This window comes from Lepus europaeus, chromosome 18 (assembly GCF_033115175.1).
Source record: "Lepus europaeus isolate LE1 chromosome 18, mLepTim1.pri, whole genome shotgun sequence".
NCBI classification, from domain to species: domain Eukaryota; kingdom Metazoa; phylum Chordata; class Mammalia; order Lagomorpha; family Leporidae; genus Lepus; species Lepus europaeus.
In genome coordinates, this window is record NC_084844.1 from 42,342,354 (window position 1) to 42,367,753 (window position 25,400).

Consider the following 25,400-nt stretch of genomic DNA (forward strand, 5'->3'; position numbering starts at 1 on the left):
TTCAAGGTAACTGAGACAGAATTATCCTAATGTGAAAAGGAGAGGGCGCCAAAGGGAGAAGGGGTACAAAGAGACATTGGCAGGAGGGATGAAGGGAAGAGGATGAAGAAAGTATCTGCTAGGTGCTATCCTGTACTGACACACACACTATTTATTAAACAGCTGCAGGCTTATAAGGAAGGCATTGCTACTTTGTTTTACAAATGAGGAAACTAGAGCTCAGAGAGCCTCAGGATCTTGCCCAGATCTTACATAGACAGAAAGAGTAACAGATACGTGTAAACCAGACTGACTGACTCCAAAGACCATGTTCATTCCACCTTCTTGCTCAAAGTGTTGGGCCCTAACAAGACCAGCTACACCTTTGTTTAGATGAGATTTGTTTGTTTTAGGATTTCTTTCAGGAATTCTGCTAAAGTGGACATATGTAGAAAGTATGCAATAATGTTATTTTATGAGTTGTTAAACATTAGGTCTTCCATTGTCAAACAATGACAATCTGATTTGATTGTTAGGAAACAATGATGACATACTTTTGACATGGGAAGATTAGTTAAGACTCAGAGTTGGGGAAACTTAATTTAGGAGCAGACTTTTTAAAAAGACATTCCTTTTAAAAAGCCTTTTAAAAAAGTCTGCTGTTGTCTGAAAAGTTTCCTGGAGAAAAAGCATGTACTGCTTTGAGTGAATCACCCTCACTCAGAATTCCACAGTTCATGTGAATACATTGGTTAACCAACGCTGCATACCTTCCAATTTACAGTATTAAGGAAGGACTGCCTTAAAAGCTTATTAAGTGGTCTCATTTTAAAAGCCTGGATAAAGCTGAAGCAAACAAACCCTGAATAAAGTTGAAGCAAATATTAAAAAACAAACAAAAAAACCAACCTACCGTAAACTAGGGTCTGAACTGCCCAAATTAAGTAATGCAATATTAAGCAGTGTCCCAGGGACGTCTTTTGGCCGAATCTTGGTGTGCTGGGGGATGGAGTCAGGCTGTGACAGCTCCCAGCGCGTCCGGATATGAATGATAGACTGGACGATGGCTTCACACTCCTGATGCATGAAGGTGAGTGGTGTGCCCTGGTTTGCAATGGTTAAGGTGAACTGGTTCTCATCTACTAGGCAGATCTCTTCAATTTCCGAGGCATAATAGATATCATTTAGAAAAACTGACTGCCCTAGGACTTTTGTTCTCTCAGCTGAGGTTACTTGAACAGCAGTAGAACCAACCTGGAAAGTGGTGGTGAGAGGAAGAGGTGAAGAAGATTAAATTCCATTATGTAGCATCTTTGAGAGGCTCCAAAACCAACCAACCAACCAACCAACCAACCAACCAACCAACACCACATTTGCGACATAAGGAGCTACTACCATTCAAATGGGTTCAATCATTATTGTGATACATTTCAAAACAAAGAGCAAACATTCAATTTTGCTTTTATAAAAAGTCAAGCGTCCTATACACAAGTCCTGATTTTATCCTGAAGTTTACGTTCCTCCTTCTGCAGAAAGCCTGTGTTAACCAGATGACTCGAACGAGGTGACTTCCACTCTGCACACTGTCCTGCCACTGGACTGGCAGAGGGCTAACTGCCCTTTCCTGCAACACCCTTTTGACTCCTACCCAACCCAGGATAGAAATAGGCGCACACTTCTCGTATATTCCACAGGACCTCTGTGAAGAGAGGAATCATGGTCGTCTTTTGGTAAAGATTACTATGAGGACACAGAAGGGAGCCAGGATATAGTCTGGTTAGACTAGGAAGGTGGTGACCAACTACACAAAGATTGAGATTTACCTTAATGGAAACTTTGGTGTCTTTGTGAGCTAGCTTGAGAGCATTGTGGAACACCTTTAGGTCCTCTTCTAAAGCCAAGGTGGCAGCAGGCAGTTTCTGTTGTTCGTGCTCTATGTGCTCAGCCAGTTTCCCAGGACAATCTATGAAGATGAGTCTTTTACTACCTTTGAGACCAGTCAGCAGCCGCTCGTGGTACTTGGTGTACTCCCTGACCCAGGAGTTACAGTTGTAGACATAGACTGCAGAGACATTGTCATAAGCAAAGCCAGGAAAAACAACAAACCACTTGGAGAGGAAGTCTGTTTTAAAGCGATTGCTGGGCCCAGTATGCGTAAGGTCCACTACGATTTCATATGGCTTTGCATAATATGGCTTTAAAGTTAGCAAGACGTGGTATATCAGCAGGTCGCCATTGATTTGGCCAGTTTTGAACCTAAGGAAGATGACAAAAAAAGGATAGATTGTTAAGCAAGTTCTGACTAAATATACAGATGCTATTAATCTATTTTATTTATTTTCTAATTAATCTTCCAGAGATAATAATATAAAACAATTACTCACAGTCTGGACTCATTTTTTCAACCAGCTCCTCCTCAGACATTGAGAAATAAGGTTAAAGTAAAAGGGACAGACAAAACCCCAATGCAAAAATTTTGCACACCACTACCATAAAACAGAAGCCCAACAGTCAAGAAAGGAGTAAGACAATGGGTACTGCTTGGTTGTCTCCAGGTCCATCAAATTTCCCACGTGAACAGTGTGGGTAGGCATGATGCACCTGGAGCACTATAATGGCTCTAGCCGATCTGTTTGTTCCATCTTGACAGGAGATTGTTTCAGGAATGAACACATGACTCAGATCACGACAACGAGGCTGAAGAGGCCCAATTCAGATTACACTACTATGACCTGGCACTTTTTCCTTGCCTGCTATTTATATACAGGGGAATACACGGCCCTTGGAGATGCTCCCTCAGATCTTGGGCTATGAAGGAAAAGCCTGCCCAAAACTGGAAGAGAAGAGGCTGAGAAATGAAGAGAGAAACCAGGGTCCTGCTCATGTATCATGAACCCTGGATAAAGTCTCCCCTGAGATCAAATTTACCCTTGCACTATTCACTTGTGTAGGTAAATAAATGCCGTGTTTTGATTATGCGTTAGGCTGAAGACATGAGCCAGGAACTCCATCCTGGCCACTCTTATGGGTGGGGTAGCGGCCATCTTCCACTGACTCCCCAGACACATTAGCAGGAAGCTGGATCAGAAGCAGAGCAGCTGGGTCTCAAACTGGTGCTTTGATGTAGGATGCTGGTATTTCAAGTGGCAGCTTAACTCATTGTGCTACAATGCTGGACCTTGGGCCTGATATCATCTATACCTGATGACTCTGGTACCACAAATTAGGCTAAGAAAAGTGTCTTCTCATAGAGTTTCTAATATTTTTGAGAGAAAGCAAGATAAAAATTTAAGCTAAGCAACTTTAAAACATTTCAAGGTATAAGATATAGGTGGGACATAATCTCTCATCAAAGAAACTACAGAGAAAATACTGCTATTAAGTTCAAAAGAGGGAAAGAGCAACACAAACTGCATACAAAAAGATTTTCAAGAAGTTCATGGAAATATACTATGCAAAAAGCATGCATAGTTTTCAAAACTGTTCTGCATCAAAATAAACTTATCTCTTAACTCTATTTTTCCACAGAAGTTTTCAAGTCCTCTCAGAGAAGATACAGTGCTGACCCAGGAAGGAGGAATCTAGAACTCAACAGGAGAACGAGGGGGCAGGCTTTAGACGGAGGGAAAGCAGAACAGAAACATGGTTAGATGTGTGGGAGCTGGCTGGCTGGAATGGAGGATTCATGTAGAAGTAGTAAAGTGGGGAAAACAAATGCATATTAGCCAAATTATAAGGCTAAAATCAGGGCTTAGCTTTTTTCCTAGAGTTGCAGTATTTCTCAGAGTATGTTCTGTGGACTACTGGCATCAGAATCAACTATGATGCTTAGAAAAGATGCAGTTTCCCGGTCCCAACCAGACCTTGTAAATATGAGTGCTTGTTGTGGGACCTGGCAATTTTCTCATTTGTAAAGAACACCCTTTTTTTTTTTTTTTAAAGATTTATTTAATTTATTCGAAAGAGTTACACAGAAAGAAAGGAGAGGCAGAGACACAGAGAGAGGAGAGGCAGAGAGAGAGAGAGAGAGAGGTGTCTTCCATCAGCTGGTTCACTCCCCAATTGGCCGCAACAGCTGGAGCACAAGGCCTTGGGCCATCTTCTACTGCTTTCCCAGACCATAGCGGAGAGCTGGATCGGAAGTGGAGCAGTCGGGACTCGAACCGGTGCCCATATGGAACGCTGGCTCTGAAGGTGGTAGCTTTACCTGTTACGCCACAGTGCCGGCCCCCTAAAGAACTTTCTAATCTGGTCTTTATGTGCACAAACATTTCTAAATCACTCTTGTAATTATTAGAGAGTTGTTCAACATTTTTAACAAAGATGTATGTATGTATGTATTTGAAAGGCACAGTTAGAGAGAGGCAGAGGCAGAGAGAGAGAAAAAAAGATCTTCCATCATCTGGTTCTCTCCCCAAATGACTACAGTGACTGCAGCTGGGCCAATCTGAAGCCAGGAGCCAGGAGCTTCTTCCGTGTCTCCTACAGGGTACAGGGCCACAAGTACTTGGGCCATCTTCCACTGCTTTCCCAGGCGCATTAGCAGGGAGCTGGATTGGAAGTGACATGAACCAGCGCCCTAAAAAGTGATGTACGTACAAGATACACAAAAGAACGAAGGCTAGTAAAAAGGGGTAATGTCGTCTTGGTATGACTTATTAAGTATCCAAAATAACACACTGTCAGTTAAAATAGGAAAGAAGAAACTAATCCAAGAATCTCAAAGCAGGACCAACATGATCCAAGTCTAATGAGGACTAAAAGGAAGGACCTGAACTAAAAAGACCTGCTCTATTCCAGACCTCTGAGACCGCAAGGAACACTGCTGTGGAACAAGGTGATCATGAGTGGCAGCCATTTGTGGAGGACAGAAGAGAGCCCCTTTTAGACCTGCTGTATTTCAGGAGATGACAGGACATTTGCGGTGTGTATGTATCCACGTTACACAGAAACATCAAACAGAAGTTCCAAATGTTTACTAGATCTTTCCTCAAATTGTTGCTATTCCATAATTTAAGATATCAGTTATGTGTTTCCCTCTATTAGCTAACAAGTAACCCAAGGACTCCAAATCTCATTTTCAAATTAGTGTGTTCTGTACAAATAAAATTTTTAGAGATTTTTAAAGCTGTAGGGAAAATGACATTTTACTGCTTTTGAATAATACTAATGTATCATCCAGAACTTATAGCAGGCATGTGTGATGAGCACAAGGTTAAAAGGCAGTAAGTGGAAAACCCTCCCTGCTCTGGAGGCGGGGATTTGCTCAACAAAGCCGCCTGTCATGCCAGAGGCCAACTAGACTAGTTGGGAGTTTTTTTCTTTCTTCTTCTTTTTTTTTCCTGTGACATGTGCTTTAGTTGCAGTGGAAAGGAAATGTGTCATCTGTGGTTTGGTTTTAAAAGTGGAAAGTAGCTCGACATATCCTTTTCTTACTGCAGATTTACTTTAAGGTTCATATTCAAGTCTATTCTGCTTTAAATAAGAAAAGAAGACAAGAAAAGAAGTGGTTTTACTAAAATCATATTATAATCAGATTTTGACCAAGCATTTTGTAAGGTAGGTCATATATATGGCTTTTCTTCTGCCTTTTCACTTCTAACTTTGTACAGATTCGTATTCAAGGAAGTACTTTTGGAGTGTGGAAGAATCTCACTAACAAAGTACATTCATGAGTGACTGAAAATGTATGCTGTTATTTTTGTCTGCCCTATTATGTGAAATTTAAGTTAGAAATGGAAAGACCATCAAACATGGAATTTAAATTAGGATTAGGATGGATCAGTGTTTGGACTTCCCAAGTGAACTGAAAGGTTTCATTTGTTATGTAAAAAAGTTTAAAAATGAATTCCTCATTACTAATGCTTAGGTATTATAAATTTTATTGAAAATGATCAAAGAAAAAGGAAACTCACCACAATCTTGGTATTCATGGCATAAATTAGAGATACAGACACAGTCATCAATTCTCGGGCATTTGCAGGGGTAAGAGAAAATCTCATTTTGTCAACAATTGTTTATTTGGGCATGGCAGTCCATCTGGCTGAAGACAATCAACAGCGGGCCTATTATCTGGCCCGCGGTAAGCACTGTCAGAAAGTGTACGAACCCTATGATGCGTGCTACATAGTGAATGAATGCATGTGACAAGAATAGCCCGCTTTAAATCATTTCAGCACCTAAAACAGAAGTCTAGTTAAAAGGATCACAGTTATTGGCTAGTCCAACTTAAAGTATTTCTTTTAGTCAAAAAATCATAAAATAGTCACAGATTTATGTCACTCAACTCAAAAACTGTGGCTGAACACTGTAATACAAAAGTCAGCGTACTGTATCTTTAACTATTAAAGGTCACAATCCAAAAAGTAATGTTACTCCTAGAATATTTAATAAAGGCTTTTCCTTCTCTGCTATTATGGGGGCATATGAAATATAATTACAGAGGTTAGTTTCCAATTAGCACTGTCCATTATATGCTGTTTTTGTTTGTGTAACTAATATATCACATTTGTTATACTCAATTTCTATATTGCAATAGCATACAGATGCTACCCAATGACACAAAAACTAATGCTTATCAAACCGATCTCAAATGTACGCTTGGCACTGGCGTCGGGGTTGTTGGAGAATGGGTTAGAAATACAGACCGCCAGGCCCATCCCAGAACTGTGGAATGAAAATCCACATCTGAAAAAATAAGACTTCTTTGCACCTTCAAGTTTAAGAAGGATATCTATACATTTTTGCTGTTAAGTTCCCTCAAGTAAATGTTAACAATAAAATTATCTTGGCACGCTATTACAGAAGAGATACTTCAACAACGGTGATAAGTTCTCCATGTTAAGTTAGTGGTATCTGGAATAGACATCCCAATTCTACTGACATTTTTAGTCCAACAATAGATAACAAGAATTAAGAGAACTTGCCTCCTTTTTACACTGGCTTCCAGAAAGCTCAGGGCCCCAAATGAATCTCACCTTTTCAACTGTATATGGAGATACTTACTATCTGCCATTTCATTTTAAATCCTGAAGATCCTGATGCTCTATTCCTCTTTTGTTGCACAATTTTTCAGAATCATAAACATCAGAAAAAGATGTTATGCATAAATGGCAATTTTAAAAGGCCAATAACTTCTGTTGAACTTCCAAGATTATTCAGAAGAAATCTGCTTCTTTTTCTTTACTGTGCCCGATTTTTAGGTTGAGAAAACAAGTTTGCCTGCACTTCCAGAAAACCAGTCAGTGAGGGGCAACAGGTGAGCAGAGGGAACCAGCACTAGAAAACCGCTGTCACAGACATCAGGAACGTACCTCTAAGTGCCAGTTTTGTTCTAAGCTTCAAAATAAACATCAAAAAAGAGACAAGAACATCTTCAATTCCTATCTGAAATTAGTTTTCTTTTGGCTGCTATCAAATTTCCCCTCTCTCCCCATTAAAAAGAAACAAACAGGGGAAAAAAAAAAAACAAAACAAAAACCTTGCATTTTCTTTCCATACATGAATCCAAACTTTCAAGGGCACATTTCTTCTTACTCTGAAGAGGGTAACATGTTAGTTGCAGGGTGGGGAGTTCTGCAAAAATGATCCTCAAATGGTTTTTTTTTTTTTTTTTTTTTTAAAAGCGGAATCAAAAAGTAAAAGCAGAAGTACATGACTCAAAGCTGAAGTCTGTAGCATGCTTAACAGGGAGAAAACTGAAAAGCCAAGGTATTCAGTTTAAAACGATTAACAGTTATCTGTGATGACAATTTCTAATATCTAGAAGTATAATAGAATGAAAATGCTTCTTTATAGATAATCTAAGAACAACAGGAAAAAACTGAGTGGAAACAGAATCTGGTGGTAGACGTTCAATAGGAAGCTGCAGCTTACTTTTATCATCTTGACTGTCTTCTAAAAACAATCAACGAAACTAGAAATCATTATTTTTTTGTCACAAATTAACAAATTATACTGCTCCCCCAACAGGTTACCTGTACGCTCTGGACATGGGACACACAGGAGCACATTACCTGCATCTTGCTTTCCTGATGACAACTGTTTGCTCTTTGTTTCCTGGAACACAAGCAAACTACACCCATCTTTGGGCTAATACTACTGCCTGGGCTTCTATGAGTCAAAACAACAGGGGCAGAAACCACCATGAAAACACCGGCACAAACCCTGTCACACCTGAAGCAAGTTACAAAGAGAATTCTACAAAGACGCTTGTCACAGCAACATCATCTCACCATGTGTCTTTAACCCCTAAATCTGAACAGGAGCTCGCCACCCCTGTCGTCAGGAACAATGCAACAGCACAGAGCACTGAAAACACGAGCAAAAGTCCTGGTGAAATTTTCAAAAAGGATATCTGTGAGGGAAACAACAGCAACATGGCTATGCTGATTTGCGTGATTATAATTGCAGTGCTTTTCCTAATCTGTACCCTTCTATTTCTGTCAACTGTGGTTCTGGCAAACAAAGTCTCATCTCTGAAGCGATCAAAACAAGTAGGCAAGCGCCAGCCCAGAAGCAATGGCGATTTTCTGGCAAGCAGTGGCCTATGGCCTGCTGAATCAGACACTTGGAAAAGAGCAAAACAGCTCACAGGGCCCAACCTAATGATGCAATCTGCTGGAATGCTCACAGCCACAAGGGACAGAAAAGATGAAGAGGGAACTGAAAAACTTACTAACCAATGGACGGTTTAGTGAAGAGAAACATAAAGTAGCACTGAGAAAGGTTATGGAGCAACAAATTTGGAAGTTAATGTCACAGTGCTGGTCTATGACCGCTTATTGCACATGGAATTTGGCATCAAATAGGCATAAAGAGATGTATGCCTGCTTACTTAATTGCTCCAATTGTGTATTTCTGTTTGACACTGAGTATTTTAAAAAGAAAGTAATAAACCAAGGATTTTGATGAAGATTTTAAAGATAAGATTTTAGTAGAAAACTAATAAAAAACAGCAAGTGGTAATGAAGTGAATATTCCCTATTCAGCACTGGTACTTAAATGATCTTTGTCTGAAAGAGTTTTAGTGTATGCTTAGAGCCAAGGAGATGTTTTAACATCTAACAGAAATCATATTCCTAATGCAGAGTTGTGCTATATAATGTAATGGTATCTTCTTGGTTGGATGTGGCAGAATCCATACCAGCTCATTTATCAACTCAGTTAATTTCAGGCAACATGCTTTCATCTTTACATATGGTACACAGAAGTGTTTTTCATTACAAATATTAATATTTAAATTTTGTATAATAAATTAAAATTCAAAATAAAATTGTGACCACGTATATTTGCATTCGCTTTATCTCAGAGGACACGCTGCGAAGACCAGTAGGACATGGAGCACCACTAAAACAGATGAGCCTTACAGCCCCAGCAGAAAGTTATTAAAAGTAAATGTCAAGTATAGCTGCCTGTGCAAGAGGAACCTTCATCTTCGCTATAAATAGTGCTTACTGGTGCTTTACAAAACGTATCCAAAGGTTGATTAATAACTGGAATTCAAGGATGCCAAGTGGCCTAATAAATGACCAATTTTAATGCTTCCTATCCAGTTTGACAAGAGCAAAGGAAAAGAGTGTGTGTATGTATGTTTGTGTGCATTTTTGTTCCAGTCTGGAAACAGGGCACTTAAAGTAATTCTTTAACCTTTAAGGAAATTAGCTTCAAGTAAAAAAAAAAAGAATGACTTATATTTGAGTCAAGACTTTCCTCCTCAATTAAACATATTACAAAGACTGGTTTGAGAGGCTTTTCAAATATCTACTGAAACCGAACGAGGACATATAAATTAAAGATCAGGCTACATTTTAAGAAGTTTCATCTCTTACTGACATTTGTTTTGGGTACTATTCAAGAAAAGCTTCTAGAGTTGGGTGTTTAGCTTGCCAGTTAAGACATATCAAAGTACCTGAGTTCCTTTCCCGGCTTCTGACGCCAGCTTCATGCTACGCTTAATTCCCGCACTCCCCATTGTGAGAGCCTGGGAAATAAATAGCAGACAGAAGCTCCTTCCATCTCTGTCCTTCATTAAAAAAAATTTTTAAGAGGGAAAATGGGAAAAGACACGTTTATTTAAAAGGCAGCGATAGATTTCATATATTCCTCTATCCTCCATCTAACTCAACTTCAACAAGAATAGGGTGAGCTCCAGTATTGGTGATGGTTCAACTAAATGGGTTCTGACTTGGATTGAGTTCCCAACTCATGGCTCCAGACTTCTACTGGCACAGGAAGGCCCAGCTTCTGGGCCACTCTGGGCCATTATGGGCATTTGGAGGAGTGAGCTAACAGATAAGAATGTGTGTGTGTGTTTGTGTGCATCTAATTTTTTTTGGTAGAAAAGTAGAAATAAAATGTTTACTTAAATATTTTAGAGAGAAAATATTTTACATATTTTCCCCCAATAGCAGTGATTCTCATCATGGCTGCATGGCAGAATCACCTAGAGGGTTTTCAAAAACATCAATGTCCAATTCCCACATCCTCCATCTGATTCAACTGGAATAGGGTAAGGCTCCAGGTAGTGGCGATTTTTATGCAACTCCTTAGGTGATACTGAGTTTGGTCATAAAATCCACTTCTTACAAGTTCCATGGCCCCATACACCTAGGTTATATCTTAAAATCTTAAATAAAGCATCAATTTTACTGCCAACTTATTACCAATTTGAAAAATAACTGATTCCCAAGGCAACAAATCATAACCATATTTTTGCAGGTAAAGAAAAAAGCAAGCATGAGATTATTCATGCCAATCATGGTCACATCAGGTTATCGTTTAAAAGATGAAATGGCCCAGATAAGAAATGAAACTAGGGAGAGCTTACTTGTACAAATTCAGGTTTTTAGACTGTGTACCAAAACACAGTGATAACACAAAGCCCCCCTTTAATCAAGAGTCAGAATTACTTGTTAAAAGAAATGCAAATAAAATAGTATCTTTGTAAAAATAAGAAACCAACTAGGAAATTAGTTTCCTATTCAATACACTGGTCAAACATCTTCTCACCAACAGAAAGCTATTATGTACTTCAGGAATATTTCAAAGTCATCACTCACTCTCTTGTTATTCAATACAAGATCTCAGAGACACCATCTCACGGCAGTTCACGCACAAACAGCAGTGGTTCCTCTCCACACCTGATAGGTATTTAAAGATGCTAGGTAAGATAGTTTTGAGTTTCAAACTGACAAACCATAGGAAAACATATTTTCTACCCCTGAGTATTATGGTTCACAAGCTTAAATTAGGGATTTAAAAATAACAAATCAAAAGCTTCATGTAGGGGCTGGCACTGTGGTGTAGCAGGTAAAGCCACAGCCTGAGACGCCAGAATCCCATATGAGTGCCAGTTCATGTCCCAGCATTCCACTTCCAATCCAGCTCCCTGCTAATGGCCTAGGAAAAGCAGTGGAAGATGGCTCAAGTACCTGGGCCCCTTCTCCCACATGGGAGATCCAGATGAAGCTCCTGGTACCTGGCTTCTGCCTGACCCAGCTCCAGGTGTTGTGGCCCTCCAGGGACTGAACCAGCAGATGAAGATCTCTCATTGTCTAACTCTGCTTTTCAAATAAATTTTTAAAAAAATATTAAAAAAAAGCCCTACATATAGCATTTTAATTCTCCTCTGCCATTCTTTTTGTACCCAGTTATAAGTACCGTGAAGTCTGTGCTCCTTTGCAATGACCAGGAGACAGCAGCACACAGGTTAACAGTTACTATCTAAGACTTATTATCTACTATCTACTATCCTAGACATCAGGTAAGGCATGTGGCATTTATTTCACCCCATAATAAACTTTTTTTTTTTTTTTTTTGACAGGCAGAGTGGACAGCGCGAGAGAGAGACAGAGAGAAAGGTCTTCCTTTGCTGTTGGTTCACCCTCCAATGGCCGCCGCGGCCAGTGTGCTGCGGCCGGCGCACTGCGCTGATCCGAAGCCAGGAGCCAGGTGCTTATCCTGGTCTCCCATGCGGGTGCAGGGCCCAAGGACTTGGGCCATCCTCCACTGCCCTCCCTGGCCACAGCAGAGAGCTGGCCTGGAAGAGGGGCAACCGGGACAGAATCTGGCGCCTCGACTGGGACTAGAACCTGGTTTGCCGGCGCCACAAGTCGGAGGATTAGCCTATTGAGCCGCGGCGCTGGCCCCATAATAAACTTTTAAATAACGAATTATGAGCTTGATTTTTTGATGAAGAAAGAGGCTAGAAGGCAATTTGTCCAAAGAAATTTTTATTCAGACTGACTCACTCTTTTCAGTAAGTATGCTTTGCTTAGGTAACTTATTTTAAAAATGATTTCAAATTTATTTAATTTTCCACTAAGACATACTTTGGGAGTAACCAAATTGTAGACTTGAACTAAAAATATCTTTAAGTATTTGGTCAAAATAATTTCATTATATTTTAAACACTGTATCACGAATGAGGAAATAACATTATCAGTTACCTACTCTGTGTAAAAATTTATACTTGTTATGTTATCTAATCCTCATAATAACCCAATAAGGGAAATACTCCTTCAGAAGAGGAAATGGTGACTTAGACACAGTGACTTGCCTAAAGTCACAGAAGCAAACAGAACCCAGCATTCACTTCTTGCAAAAAGAAATCTCACTATGGGTAATAGCCCAACTAGCAGCTTTTCCCTAGACCACATAATTTTCTCTTTAGGGCTTCATTCTAAATATTTAAAATACAAAAGTACATTATTTATAAACATTAATTAACAGCACTCAAATCATACAGCTCCAAGTTGTGTTTCAAAGTAAGTTCTGTTAAAGCAGTACTTTTCTTAGTCATTTTGTGGCTTTTTGCACTTCCGGAATCAGCTATTGATAAACTTCCTCTTTTTCTACAGAGAAGAGTTTAGTTTGCTGGAGGGCCATTTTTAATCTAAATTGAGCCACCCTTTTGCTTTCTTAGCCAAATCACCAAAATGTCCAGCTAGAACAAGAATTTAGATCCTGCAAAAGAAGTTAACAGCTCAGGTAAGACAAATTTCAGACAGGTAATTTGGTTTGATCTTTGCTTTATATAAAATTTGTTTTAAAAACTAAAAAGTCGTTAGTGCCCTAAACTTAACTTCAACACTGGAAGCCTATAGATGTCTGTAACATATTTTTCTCATTTTGCTGTATGGGATAAAAACATATTCAGTGTTGAGCTTGCCTTAAGAAAGATTTTACCGAAGTCTGAATAATGTATGCCCTTTTAAGTTTATTCAATCATATTGTTTGTTGACCTTAGTTTTGTAATGAAAACAAATAAACTATAGCCATGGTAGATAAAGAGTAAGAAATGAAACTAGATTCCATAGGCAACCTTCAAAACACTAATTATTAAAAATTCTAATTTGTTTTTGATAAAATTTTCCTATATGTAATATAACCCATAGACAAATTATTTTTATTTTTTAGTTATTTTTACTTTCCATAGTCATCTTTCTTATAATGGTCACCTTTACCTCCACTCAATTTAAACAGAAATTAGATGTAGTACCCAATGATTATTATACAGTTTATTTTATATACAAACAAAAATTTTTATTTAATTAATGACAATGTAAAAATGTTGTAACATTTTTAAAACTAAGACAAAAATGTTATATGTAGACATATATTCACATCATCCACATGTTTGCATCACACTTTTTAAAAATTTATTTACTTCCTTATTTGAAAGTCAGATTTAGAGAGAGAGAGAGAGAGAGAAAGAGAGATCTTCCATTCGCTAGTTCACTCCCCAGATGGTTGCAATGGCAGAGGCTGTGCCAGGCTGAAGCCAGAAGCCAGGAACTTCTTCCAGGACTTCCATCAGATCAGACATATTTTTAAAAAAATTTATTTGAGGGGCTGGTGCTGTGGTATGGTGGGTAAAGGCACCGTCTGCAATGTCGGCATGCCAAATGGACACCAGTTTGAGTCCTGGCTGCTCCACTTCAGATTGAGCTCCCTGCTAATGTGCCTGGGAAAGCAGTAGTGGATGGCCCAAGTCCTTGGGTCCCTGCACTCACATGGGAGACTCGGAAGAAGCTCCTGGCTGCTGGCTTCAGATCAGCACAGTTCTGGCTGTTGCAGCCATTTGGGGAGTGAAACAGCAGATGGATGATCTCTCTGTCTCCAACTGTCTTACAAATAAATAAATTAATCTTTAAAATAAATTTAAAAATTACTTGAGAGGCAGATGAACAGACACAAAAACACACAGAGAGAAAGTTAGGGCATTCCCATTTACTACTTCACTCCCTAAGTATGCACAGCAGAGACTCAGACCAGGCGCCAGGAGCTGGAAACTCAACCTAGGTCTCCCACATGGAGGTCAGAACCCATTCATTTACACTGCTTCCCGGGTGATCATCAGCAGGAAGCTGGAGTCAGGAGTTAGTGTCAGGTAACCGACTCTTGTACTCCAATATCGGATGCAGAGGTTCTCAACTGGTGACTTAACTGCTTGCCCAAATGCCCATGGCTATTTCACATATTAGTACCTGAGCTTTCAGTAAATAGTGTAAGATAAATGAAAAAAAATTCACAGAATAGAAAATTGTTAACATGCTTAAAAGATGTGTATTCTTTAAGTAGGCAATTATAAAGTAAATTGATCTTCTAAATAAAAACTGCCAACAATTTGTGTAGACCTGTAATTTCAAGGAATGAATTTGCAGTGAGTAATTTCTTATTTCAATACTTCAAAAATAGCTGATTTTCTCTTATAGTAGTCCATTCTAGATTTCTTCTAAGTATAATAGAAGTTTGAAAATTAAGATTTTTATCTCTTTTTTGGACAAGACACATCTATATATTTTAAAAGGGTTAGACCCAAGCTTAAAGTTTAATAGTACCTATGTTTTCAACTAATTTCCACATAACTCTACTTAGATACAAATTCTGAGTAAGTTTGAATATGCTAAACATAAATCTGATGCCTTTCAATGTTCAATCTTTTAAAATCACCACTAAATTTTCAGTAAACTTATTAAATATGGTGTCTTATAGGCTAAGCATTTAAAACTCCCACAACTATTTTCATAGATGCACAGGACTACAGTGGGTTCTGTGATATTTCTTTTCCTACCTTTTATGCAAGCCCACCTCCTAAAGTTACTTCCATTTCTGTTCCCAGTTGACATCTCCTTTCTTCACAAAGCTTTTCTATGTCATAATTTTGTTATGAAAGGCTGTGCAGCCTATATAGTGATAGATAATAGAAGTCAAGGGCACAAGACTGGCATGTTTTCTCTATTAGTGCCACAACTCAAGAGCTGTGACATTTTGCCAAGTTACCCTACTTCTCTGTTTCAGTTTCCTTAACTGTAAGAAGGGAACACCACCACCAAGTTCATCTGAGCATTTGATGAAGGTACTACTAACAGACAGCCATCAAATACTTTCTATTATAGTTCAAAGTCAATTTCGGTTCTTCTTCATGACATACAACTGCAGTTTTCTGTTTTGAGGTTGAACATCATTAGTTGGAGATAATATCACTACTAAATTTTTTATTATAGCAAAGAAGTAGAACACAGATTTTTTTGATATTCTATCTGCACTTGCCTTTTTGTCTCTAAATTTCTGATTCCCTACATTTCTTAGCATAGCAAACTTAGTAGCACCAGTTTTATTTTGAACATTATATTTATTTATTTTGCACATTATATTTATTTATTTTGCATGCTTGAGAGGTGGAGAGATAGAGTTAGAAACAGCGATCTCTAATCCAGTGGGTCACTATTCCCAAATGTCTACACCAATTAAGGCTTGGCTAGGCTAAAGCCAAGGATCCAACTACCTGAGCCATCAGCTGCTGTCTCTCAAGGTTTACATCAGCATGAAGCTGGAATGGACAGCAGGGCGGGGCCTCAAACCCAGGTACTCTAACATGGCATGTGGGCATCTCAGGGAGTGGTATAACTTACATTGTACCAAATGCCCACCTGCCAGCATCAGTTTTTAACATTGCGTCTTTTAGGTACTCCTACATTGTGAGAACATGTCTAATACATGGACACTCATGCTTCACTTCAATTGCCTTTAAAATGCTTAGTTCAAAACAGTTTATGTTTTTATTTTTTTAAAATTTTTTTTTGTAAAAGCAAAGGATCAGCATTACAGATTTAAACCTCAAAGTGCCAGCCTCAAATAATGAGTAAAATACTGCCATAGCAAAGTTAGTATACTTCAGATTTGCCTGAACAGCAGACTAAGAGATTCTAGGCAAATTCTACATATAATGTACAGAGGTTCATCACATCAACTAGTAGGCATACATTGGGTTATAGTCAGGAAGAGAGAGAGAGTGAGAGAGAGAGGATTTTAAGTACCTTTACAGCAGACTGGAAAGCATGAAATGAAAGACATGGGAGGCTGAGAGGGTGCTTCATCTGAGTCCTCCATCTTGGAAACAGTGCCCTCTGTGCAGGTTCTCTGCACCCACAAACACAGGCCAGTGACAGGAAGCAGCATTCTGTGGCTGCCTCTTTGATCCACTTCAATCTTTTCCCCCAAATTCTTCATTTTACCCACTTTAATCCTCTAATTTCTTACTAAATACGTAACTCTACTTCCTTTACCTGTTTACTAACTTTTCATCTTTTCAATACCTTCTCTACTCATTGATCTTCCCCTTTTACATAAAGTTATGGCTTCCTATAATGTTTACTTTTCTTTTCTGAACTATTTTTTATGTCCTTGCATTATTTTGTCATTTCACGTTATTTTATTATTATTATTATTATTATTATTTTTGACAGGCAGAGTGGACAGTGAGAGAGAGAGAGACAGAGAGAAAGGTCTTCCTTTTTGCCATTGGTTCACCCTCCAATGGCCGCCGCGGTAGCGCGCTGCGGCCGGCGCACTGCGCTGATCCTATGATCCGATGGCAGGAGCCAGGTGCTTCTCCTAGTCTCCCATGGGGTGCAGGGCCCAAGCACTTGGGCCATCCTCCACTGCACTCCTGGGCCACAGCAGAGAGCTGGCCTGGAAGAGGGGCAACCGGGACAGGATCGGTGCCCCGACCGGGACTAGAACCCGGTGTGCCGGCGCCGCAAGGCGGAGGATTAGCCTAGTGAGCCGCGGCGCCGGCCCATTTCATGTTATTCTAAATTTCCTTGTCCTTTTTATTCCTCTGTCCCATAGTCTTCTTTTTTATTACCTTCTTTCCCTGGGGAAGCAATGTTGTACGTCAGGCACATACCACTTACGTATTCTGTATGTTAAATAATTTCCCCACTGGTACTAACACTGGCCTCACAACTTCCAGACAAAAACCCCTTTTCTCACAATTGTAGCCCTGGTTTAGTCTTCTATTAAGTCTCATTCCTCCTTTTCCACACTTTTCGAACTGCTGTGTTAGGACTCTAACACAGATTCTCGTATTCTGATGGGGCAGATTCCAGACAGGTAAATTGCTAACTGGCAAGTGCGACAGAGTGGCAGATCAGAGATGAGGTTAGTTTCAATGTTATAGTAACCCTTAAGTGACAGGTGAAAATCTCACTGAAGGTTCTACCAACTTCCTACTGACATAAGAAGTTATGAACCTATCAAAACTGATCTTACAAACTAAACTGGGCTTATAAATAATTATGTTCTTACTGGGGTTCTTTCCTTGCCTAATGCAATTTTCAGCTAACTGAAAAGAGGAACCATATGGTTTCTTTATTTTAAGCAAAGTCACAAAAGAGAAAACATTTTTGGCTGAAGATAATTCATGGCCTATATTTTCTGTTGCTTCACATAGTGCTTTTGACAAAATTTTAAAAAATGAAACTCTGAAGAATAAGATTTTGGGTCATCTTTAAAAACATCTGGTAGGAAGTACACAATAACCCATGGCAGGACTCAAATCTCCAGAAGTTTCATTTTCCTTCACTTTTAAATCTTTTGTACAAGCAGAAATTATTGACTTAAATTTTACCTTCCGTGCTTATACTCTGGCAGAAGTACCAATAAAAAGTAAACAGAAAGGAAACAAGCAGCCTGACCCAGTTAAGTGTTTGCTGAGCTCCTAACACTGAATGCACTATGCTATAGAGAAAGCAAAATTTAACATGAGGCAGTGCAGGGTGGGAGAAAGAGCACCAGCTTTGGAATCAGTCTCAGCTAACAAATTCTCAACCAACCGATGGCAATGTAACATTGAGAAAACTGCTGCACTCTCAAACAGTCACTTAAAAGTTAAATGAAATGAAGCATGTAGAATACCTGAGACACTACAACACAGAGTACGTTCCAGACAAGTATTTTTCTTTCATTTCTTTCTGCCTCCATCAAGGATCTTTTTTATCTCGTTTGAGAGGGTAGCAACAGTACAAGGAAAATATGAACATCCAAGTAGTAAAACATAAACACAATTATTTGGGAGAGCAGCAGTGTGAGTGAGGTCAATACATGAAGAATTATCTAGAGAGTCATAAAAACAGTAAGAAGCATGGGGATTCAGTGGGCAGTTGCACTCTATCAGACAACTTGGTTCAAAAAGGGAATTTAAACTAACACCTGAAAAATGAAGACAGGTTCAGATATGCAGTCAGAGGGGGAAGGGTGAGATATAGGGAAAGAACACCCTATGAGGGCAAAAAAGAGTATAAATAAAAGTGAAGCTGAAGCGTGTGGTTTATAAAAAGCTGTCATTGGGAAAAAGTGCCCAGGATTGGGTGAGAAGTTTCAGCCCTGAGATTTGAGTCTGGCCTGGTTAACTCAAGCCAGAAGACAGTCCCAGTTGAGAAGTTTCAACAGCAGTGGGGAAGTGACAACCTGATCAAGCTTGTTTTCAAGATTAACTCATCAGAGGTATACAGGAGGGTTCAAAGATCCATTTTAAGTTTAGGCTGGATGTATTAGAGTGAAAACTAAAGAAAGACAATATGGTGTTGTGGGAAGAAATGTCATGTCCTTTTAAATACTCTTATTGATCATCACCATGTACTAAGAGAAATAAGTGAATGAAAACTCAAATATGCTGAAAAGTCAATTTATGTTCAAAACTTCTTATTGTACTTTGCAATAGAACATCATATCTCTCTTAGCTAAGCCTGTTAATCATAGAAAAACTATAGTTACTAATCATAAATACTAACATCTAACACTCTGAGATTTTCCTTTCCCTAATGTTAAGAAAATTATCCTCGTGTGTGTGATGGTGTACAAAACAAGTATATTTAGTATAATTCCTCACTTTAGAGGCAAAGCAAATGAGGACAGGGGAGATAGTTAGATGGTTGCAGAAGTAGAACTTGCCCGGAACTCTTCAAGTTTTAGCATCTATCACATCCAGACCTCCAAGCTCACCCATGTGCTTTATTTTCCTATTCATATGTTGTTTCTCATCACTGGAATATTTATTTGTTTAATCTGTTCTTATAGACCTTTTAAGATTTAGTTCAAGCTTTACTTCTCGGAGAAACCTTCCCTGAAGCCTTCCCAGACTAAGTTACTTCTTCTGTGCATCTCCTGATATCTTTATGGAAAAAACCTGATCACAGTATTGTAACTATTTTCTATCTCTATGTTTCTGTCATGGGAATCTGGAACACCTGAAGGCAATATATACATACATATAAAATATATAAATCTCTAAACCTAGAACATGGTTCACCCAAAATATGGTATTAAACAATACATAAAAGAAAGCAACCACAGGATTCCTTGATGAACTGGATAGGATTGACTTGATGGGATTAAGAGAGCAGCCCAGGATTCCGAGCCTGGGACCTTGAGATGACTGGAGTGCCTTAGAAATAGGAGATGCTGCCACTAGCAAGTGGTGTCAGACACTGAAGATTCTGCAGATTAATACTACAGCAGACTCTCGGTGGTGGTACCACTAACAAGCACAGAGAAGCCAGGAGAGAAGTCCTTTATGAGGTAAAGATGATTCTGTTTTAAACATATTCAATCTGCTGATAATGGGGTATATACAAGGAAATGTCTACTAAGAAATCACTACAAACTGAATCAGAACAAAGGAGATTTAGGTGGGTATACAGGTTGGGGAATTATGGTGTAAAAGTGAGAACTAAAATCTTACAGAATCAGGAATAAAGAAAAGTAGATAAGGGTGAGGAGTGAGCATCCATACTTAGAAGATAGGAGAAAAAGAGATGCTAGTGAAAGTAACATGACAGGAAAACTATTACAATAAGCTACTGGAATATTAGTACAAGAACAGTCAACAGTGTCAAATGTGGGTTGGGGCAGCAGGGATGGAAAGAGAGAGGAGAGAGAAAAGACCATTGGATTAAGTAACAGATGGTCACTAGTGTTCACCAAGGCAGCAGAATCGGTGTAATTCTAGAGTGAAAGAAACAGAGAGAGCACATGGGTCCAGCATACTGGGCCTAATAGTAAGAGATCATTGCCCAGGATGTCAGAGTGCTCTAGGGTGAGCTGGAATATATTCAAAAGCAGTTTATACTAGCCTACAGAATGTCAACTCTAAATGAGGAATAATAAATACTAGTTAAGTACCAACCTACTAATGATAGGCACTGTAATGAAAAGTCAAGTATGACCAGACACCAAATGATTCCTCAATGGTTTTTTTTTTTTTTTCTTATTTCTTTCAGTATAAAGGCACTGGTAAAGAGGAAGCATTCTGAAATGGATCCCAAATATTTCATCTCAATTTTGTTTTGTGGACTCCTGAGCAATAATACATTTTCCTCAGGGATAGAGGCGAGTACAACAGAGAAACCGGTACAGCCTGCTATATTTAGCTCATTAATGTCCGATGTCTTGGCCAATTCTCAAAACACAACAGGGAATCCTTTGACTCTACCAACACAATTCAACAACCCTTCTTCTGGGCAGCCAAGATCACTAGCCACAATCACTGCTGGAGAACCAGTACCAGTTGCCCTTGCCTCTTCTGGAAAACCTGCTGTACAAAGTTCCACCAGACCACCACTTACCTATAACACCATCAAACAATCTATACCACCAGTGGCCAACACGTCCCCTGGACAGACAGCACTATCAGAGTTCACTTCTGCTAGACAATCGCCAACACAGTCTACCTCTGCTTCCACCCAGCAAGTATCACCACCTGTTCACATCTCGTCTACAAAACCAATACCACCAACTGCTCATGATCTAGCCACACAACTAATATCAACTGTTAAAAATTCACAGAGGATCACGCCAGGATTCACCTTTGATGCCACCACTAATAAAAAAACCTCACATAAGACCAGTTCTAATTCAACAGCTGCCATATTAATTGGTGTAATTCTGACTTTTATGATGATAGTGATAATCATGATTGTACTATGGAAATGCTTGAGAAAGCCAGTTTTAAATGATCAAAACTGGGCAGGTAGGTCTCCATTTGCTGATGGGGAAACACCTGACCTATGTATGGATAACATTAGAGAAAATGAAGTACCCACAAAACGTACATCAATTGCCTCACTTATAGCCTGGAAACCAAGCAAGAACACACTTTCAGCAGACAATTTAGAAATTAAATTGTTTGAATCAAATGAAAACATTGAGGATTCCAACAGCCTCAAAGCAGAGAAAACAAAAGACCAAGTAAATGGTGCATCAGAGGATAGCGCTGACAGATCAACAATTGGCACTGCCGTTTCTTTGTCAGACGATGCAGATCTGCCTCCGCCACCTCCGCTTCAAGATCTGGAAGGACAGGAGAGTGTCCACTCTGTCACAGCCCCAATGACAACTCCCTCTCCTCTTCCAAATGATTCTACTAATCTCCTGCCATCTCCGGACTGTCTCAACCAAGCCTGTGAAGATCAAATGTCTTCACTTCCCCCAGACTCACCTAACTTACCCTTGCCACAGGCAGATTTTGTGAAAAGTCAAGGAGACTGCAACAGTGAGATCCAATGTCAAGAGTTCCCGATTCCCCTCGACTATGCTCAAGATCTTAACGAATCCCTGCCACTGCCACCTGCGGAACTGTTATAAATACAAAATGTGCTTTTCAGTTGATTGTCCACCCTTCTTAAATGACTCCATCTTTTATTTTTGCTTCATGTGATGAACTGTATAAAATAGCAACTAGCAGCAAATTTTGATTTTTGTTCAGGAACTACCTGGAAACCTCATGTACGTAGGTGGAACATTTTTTTCAAAGAGTTATTTAACAATGACCTATTTACTAGTTACAGTAAATGGTATTTCTAAAGGACAGTACATTTTACAGATGTGAGTGGTATACGTCAATAGTAACCATTTTGAAGTAAGATTCTACATAAAATTACTCAATAGACTTTTTTTCTGAAAAACTGTGTAGAAAATTACCTTGAATAAATAAATTTTTATTTTTCTACTTCAAAGTTTGGGACGGAGAGGATTAAGAAATTAAATACTCCAAATTTTAAACCAACATCTCAAGTATTAAATAAATAATCCAAGTTTGTGGGGGTGGCATATTTGCATGTTTGAGAATACAGCAATATTCTTTCTGCTTCCATTGGAAACAAAAAAGCAAACTAAGGGGTTGAGGCCATTTACCTTGAAAATACAATGAGCACACTCCCTCAAATGTAAACAGTTCCTTATTATGTTGGGGAAACACTAATTTTAAAACTAGCCTTAAGCATTGAAATAAAAAGGTCCTGTAAATGAGAGAGAAGAAAGAAATATTGCTTCATTCAAAATGTGGATGATTGTTTCCCAGGAGAAACATACTATTTCAAAATATGGACAACTCTCAACTTTTCACTAAGCTCATACTTCCCATCCCTAAAACTCTTGAACCACCCTTCTGACTTGGAATTTCAAAGTTTAATCTATTAGCCAACAATTGACACACCTAAGTTATCAGAGGCAGGCCTACCCTTCATCAAAGAGAAGGATGCCAGTGGTCACTGACCTATTTCTGCTTGTGGGGATGCCTCCAAATGTGCAGAAGTGCTCCTCTGCCCAGTAAGCACATACTCTTCCTCATCACCCTCACACTCGGTCCAGGGGCAAACAGTGTCTTTTATAGAGAAATGTGTGGCATCCTCATTGGTAGCTTGGTCTTTGATCACTTCCAATGGTTCTGGGATTTTCAGAACATAGTATTCACTTGTAGCATTTGTATCAAAGAGCTAAGCACCATTTTTAATAAAAATGAGCAGGCTTTAGGACTCCTTAAACCTTTTAAGCCATCCCTTACTGACCGTTAAGACTTTATTTGCAGGGGCCAGCACTGTGGCACAGCACGTTAAACAACAGCCTACAATGCCTGCATCCCATGAGTGTTGGCTCAAGTCCTGGCTACTCCACTTACGTTCCGGCTGTCTGCTAATACTCCTGGGAAAGCAGCACAGGATGGCCCAAGTGCTTGGACCTCTGCAACACATGTGGGAGCCCCAGTAGGTGCAGCCATCTGGGGAGTGAACCAGTGGATGGACAATCTCTGTCTTCCCTCCTTCTCTGTAACTCTACCTTCCAAATAAATAAATAAACCTTAAAAATATTTTTTTAAAAAAGACTGTATTGAAGAAACTCTTCCTTGAACTTTTTACTTGTCCTAAGTATGATGTTTACTGTCATATTATATTGGTTCTCTTCTGTGTTCCAAATTAAAAAGTTTCTTCCATGTCCTTCTCTAATTTAGTACTTTCACAGCTAATTTACCTAGCAGCATTCAGAAGTTTGAAAATCCCATTATTCTTTTGAATTTTAAGTACTTTAGTTAGAGTAAATAAGACACAATGTTTATATTTGGTCAAGTTTGACATGCTTTAACTCATCATAATCCCTCCTTCTTTTACATGTAAGGTAGCTACCTAACAGACTTTGCCCACATTTTTACTCCTTTTTTACCACCTTCTTTCCTGGCCTCTTGAAGGATGGGCATTGGGAAACAGGGAAATACCAATTTTGTGTAGATGAAACAGGAGTTGATGGCCTGGCCACAGTCGCGTCTGCGTTTCTCAAACACTATAGGCAGCTTCTCTTTTTCTGTGCTTTGTGCATCAGAAGAACGCACTACTGGAAGCAGCTGAGTTTTTTGTTGTTTATTTGTTGTGGTGGTTTTAGTTTTTTAAAAGAAATTCTCTGCCAGGGAGACAAATAATTCACATTTACTGCATGTGTTTTTTTCCCAACTGAGGTCAGTGGGAAGCGTTTGAGCAGCCAAACAGTGGCAGTGCTTGCTTATTCAGCAGGAAGAAATGGGAGCCAATAAAAGAAGTGTAGGAGAGAAAAATGCTGCAATGAAAAAAAATATAGAGAAAAGAGTAAAGAGTCAGAATGCAGAACAGAAATTTTATTTCAGGAACACAGCAAAAGGACAAGACACTGGGGAATGAAAGGTAAGTTGAACTTCACACCACATACCAGGGTGCTCCTATTAGATTAGCGTTAACCTGATTCAGAAACAAACCTAAAGATCATCCAAAGTTCAACTCCTTTTGCTTGTTAACCACTGAGAAAACAGGTCCAAAGAAAGCAAGTGACTTGCTTCAAAGTGGTACTAAAAACTTCTGGACTCCTGGCCCAACACTTTTTTCAATAACACAGGCTCAAAGAGCACCTACTTTATATGCTGAAACATAGACACACACATATTACACACTGGTATTCTGTCTGGTATAGGTGGTAGGAGATGTAGTGAGTTAGAGGGACCAGTAACTGTTGTAATTAACCTAATTCTGATTAAAAAAAAATAATGAAAACCTTGGGCATCTATTACTAAAACACTATGGGGCTGGTGCCGTGGCTCACTTGGTTAATCCTCTGCCTACAGCCGGCATCCCGTATGGGTGCTGAGTTCTAGTCCCAGTTGCTCCTCTTCCAGTCCAGCTCTCCGCTGTGGCCCGGGAAGGCAGTGGAGGATGGCCCAAGTGCTTGGGCCCCTGCACCTGCGTGGGAGACCAGGAGGAAGCACCTGGCTCCTGGCTTTGGATCGGTGTAGTGTCAGCCAGGGCGGCCATTTGGGGAGTGAACCAACGGAAGGAAGACCTTTCTCTCTCTGTCTCTCTCTCTCACTGTCTGTAACTCTACCTGTCAAATAAATATAAAATAAATAAATAAAAAGAAACCAAAGCCTTGCTCACAGGGGGCCCCGCTCCTGCTTTACAAACAAAACAAAACAAAACAAAAACAAAAAAACAACACTATGGCACTGGTAGATGATTAAATAAACAGATCAATAGAATAAAGTTCAAGAACAGACTCAAAATATTAGATCAGTGGATACAAGTGCTGTCTATATGGAAAAAGATAAAATTGGACATACATTTCACACTGCATTAGAATAAACAAGGAATATGGGTGGGTGTTTGGCATAGGAGTTAAACTGCTAGCCTGGATGCCAGGATCCTATCTTGGAATACCTGAGTTATGGTCCTGGCTCCACTCTCAATTCCAGCTTCCTGTTAATATACACCTTCTGGCAGGCAGCAGTGACGGCTCTAGTAGCTGGGTCCCCACACCCATGTAGGAGACCTGGATTGAGTTCT

The 25,400-nt window shown here is 39.4% G+C and overlaps 3 protein-coding genes across 4 annotated transcripts in view; 2 read left to right on the top strand and 1 right to left on the bottom strand.

Annotated features, from left to right (window-relative positions):
- Nucleotides 1-25,400, bottom strand: part of NF1 (neurofibromin 1) — a 291,063-nt gene that overhangs the window by 46,026 nt on the left and 219,637 nt on the right. For both annotated transcript variants that reach the window (XM_062175267.1, XM_062175266.1), the window contains 2 exons: nucleotides 1,803-2,235; nucleotides 893-1,233 (listed from right to left, as the gene is read on the bottom strand). In XM_062175267.1, the coding sequence (XP_062031251.1) occupies nucleotides 893-1,233; nucleotides 1,803-2,235 (774 nt within the window). The remainder of the gene's footprint in view (nucleotides 1-892; nucleotides 1,234-1,802; nucleotides 2,236-25,400) is intronic.
- EVI2A (ecotropic viral integration site 2A) lies at nucleotides 5,390-9,185 on the top strand. The gene is made up of 2 exons (XM_062216571.1): nucleotides 5,390-5,538; nucleotides 7,951-9,185. Exon 2 carries the CDS (start codon nucleotides 7,971-7,973, stop codon nucleotides 8,673-8,675), a length of 705 nt encoding a protein of 234 aa, XP_062072555.1. The 5' UTR covers nucleotides 5,390-5,538; nucleotides 7,951-7,970; the 3' UTR covers nucleotides 8,676-9,185.
- On the top strand, nucleotides 20,581-21,909 carry EVI2B (ecotropic viral integration site 2B). Its single transcript, XM_062174777.1, has one exon. The coding sequence runs from the start codon at nucleotides 20,581-20,583 to the stop codon at nucleotides 21,907-21,909; it is 1,329 nt and encodes a 442-aa protein (XP_062030761.1).

Excerpts from the sequence above, each read along its gene's own strand:
- EVI2A (XM_062216571.1), top strand. The coding sequence starts at position 7,971 with ATGGGACACACAGGAGCACATTACCTGCATCTTGCTTTCCTGATGACA.
- EVI2B (XM_062174777.1), top strand. The coding sequence starts at position 20,581 with ATGGATCCCAAATATTTCATCTCAATTTTGTTTTGTGGACTCCTGAGC.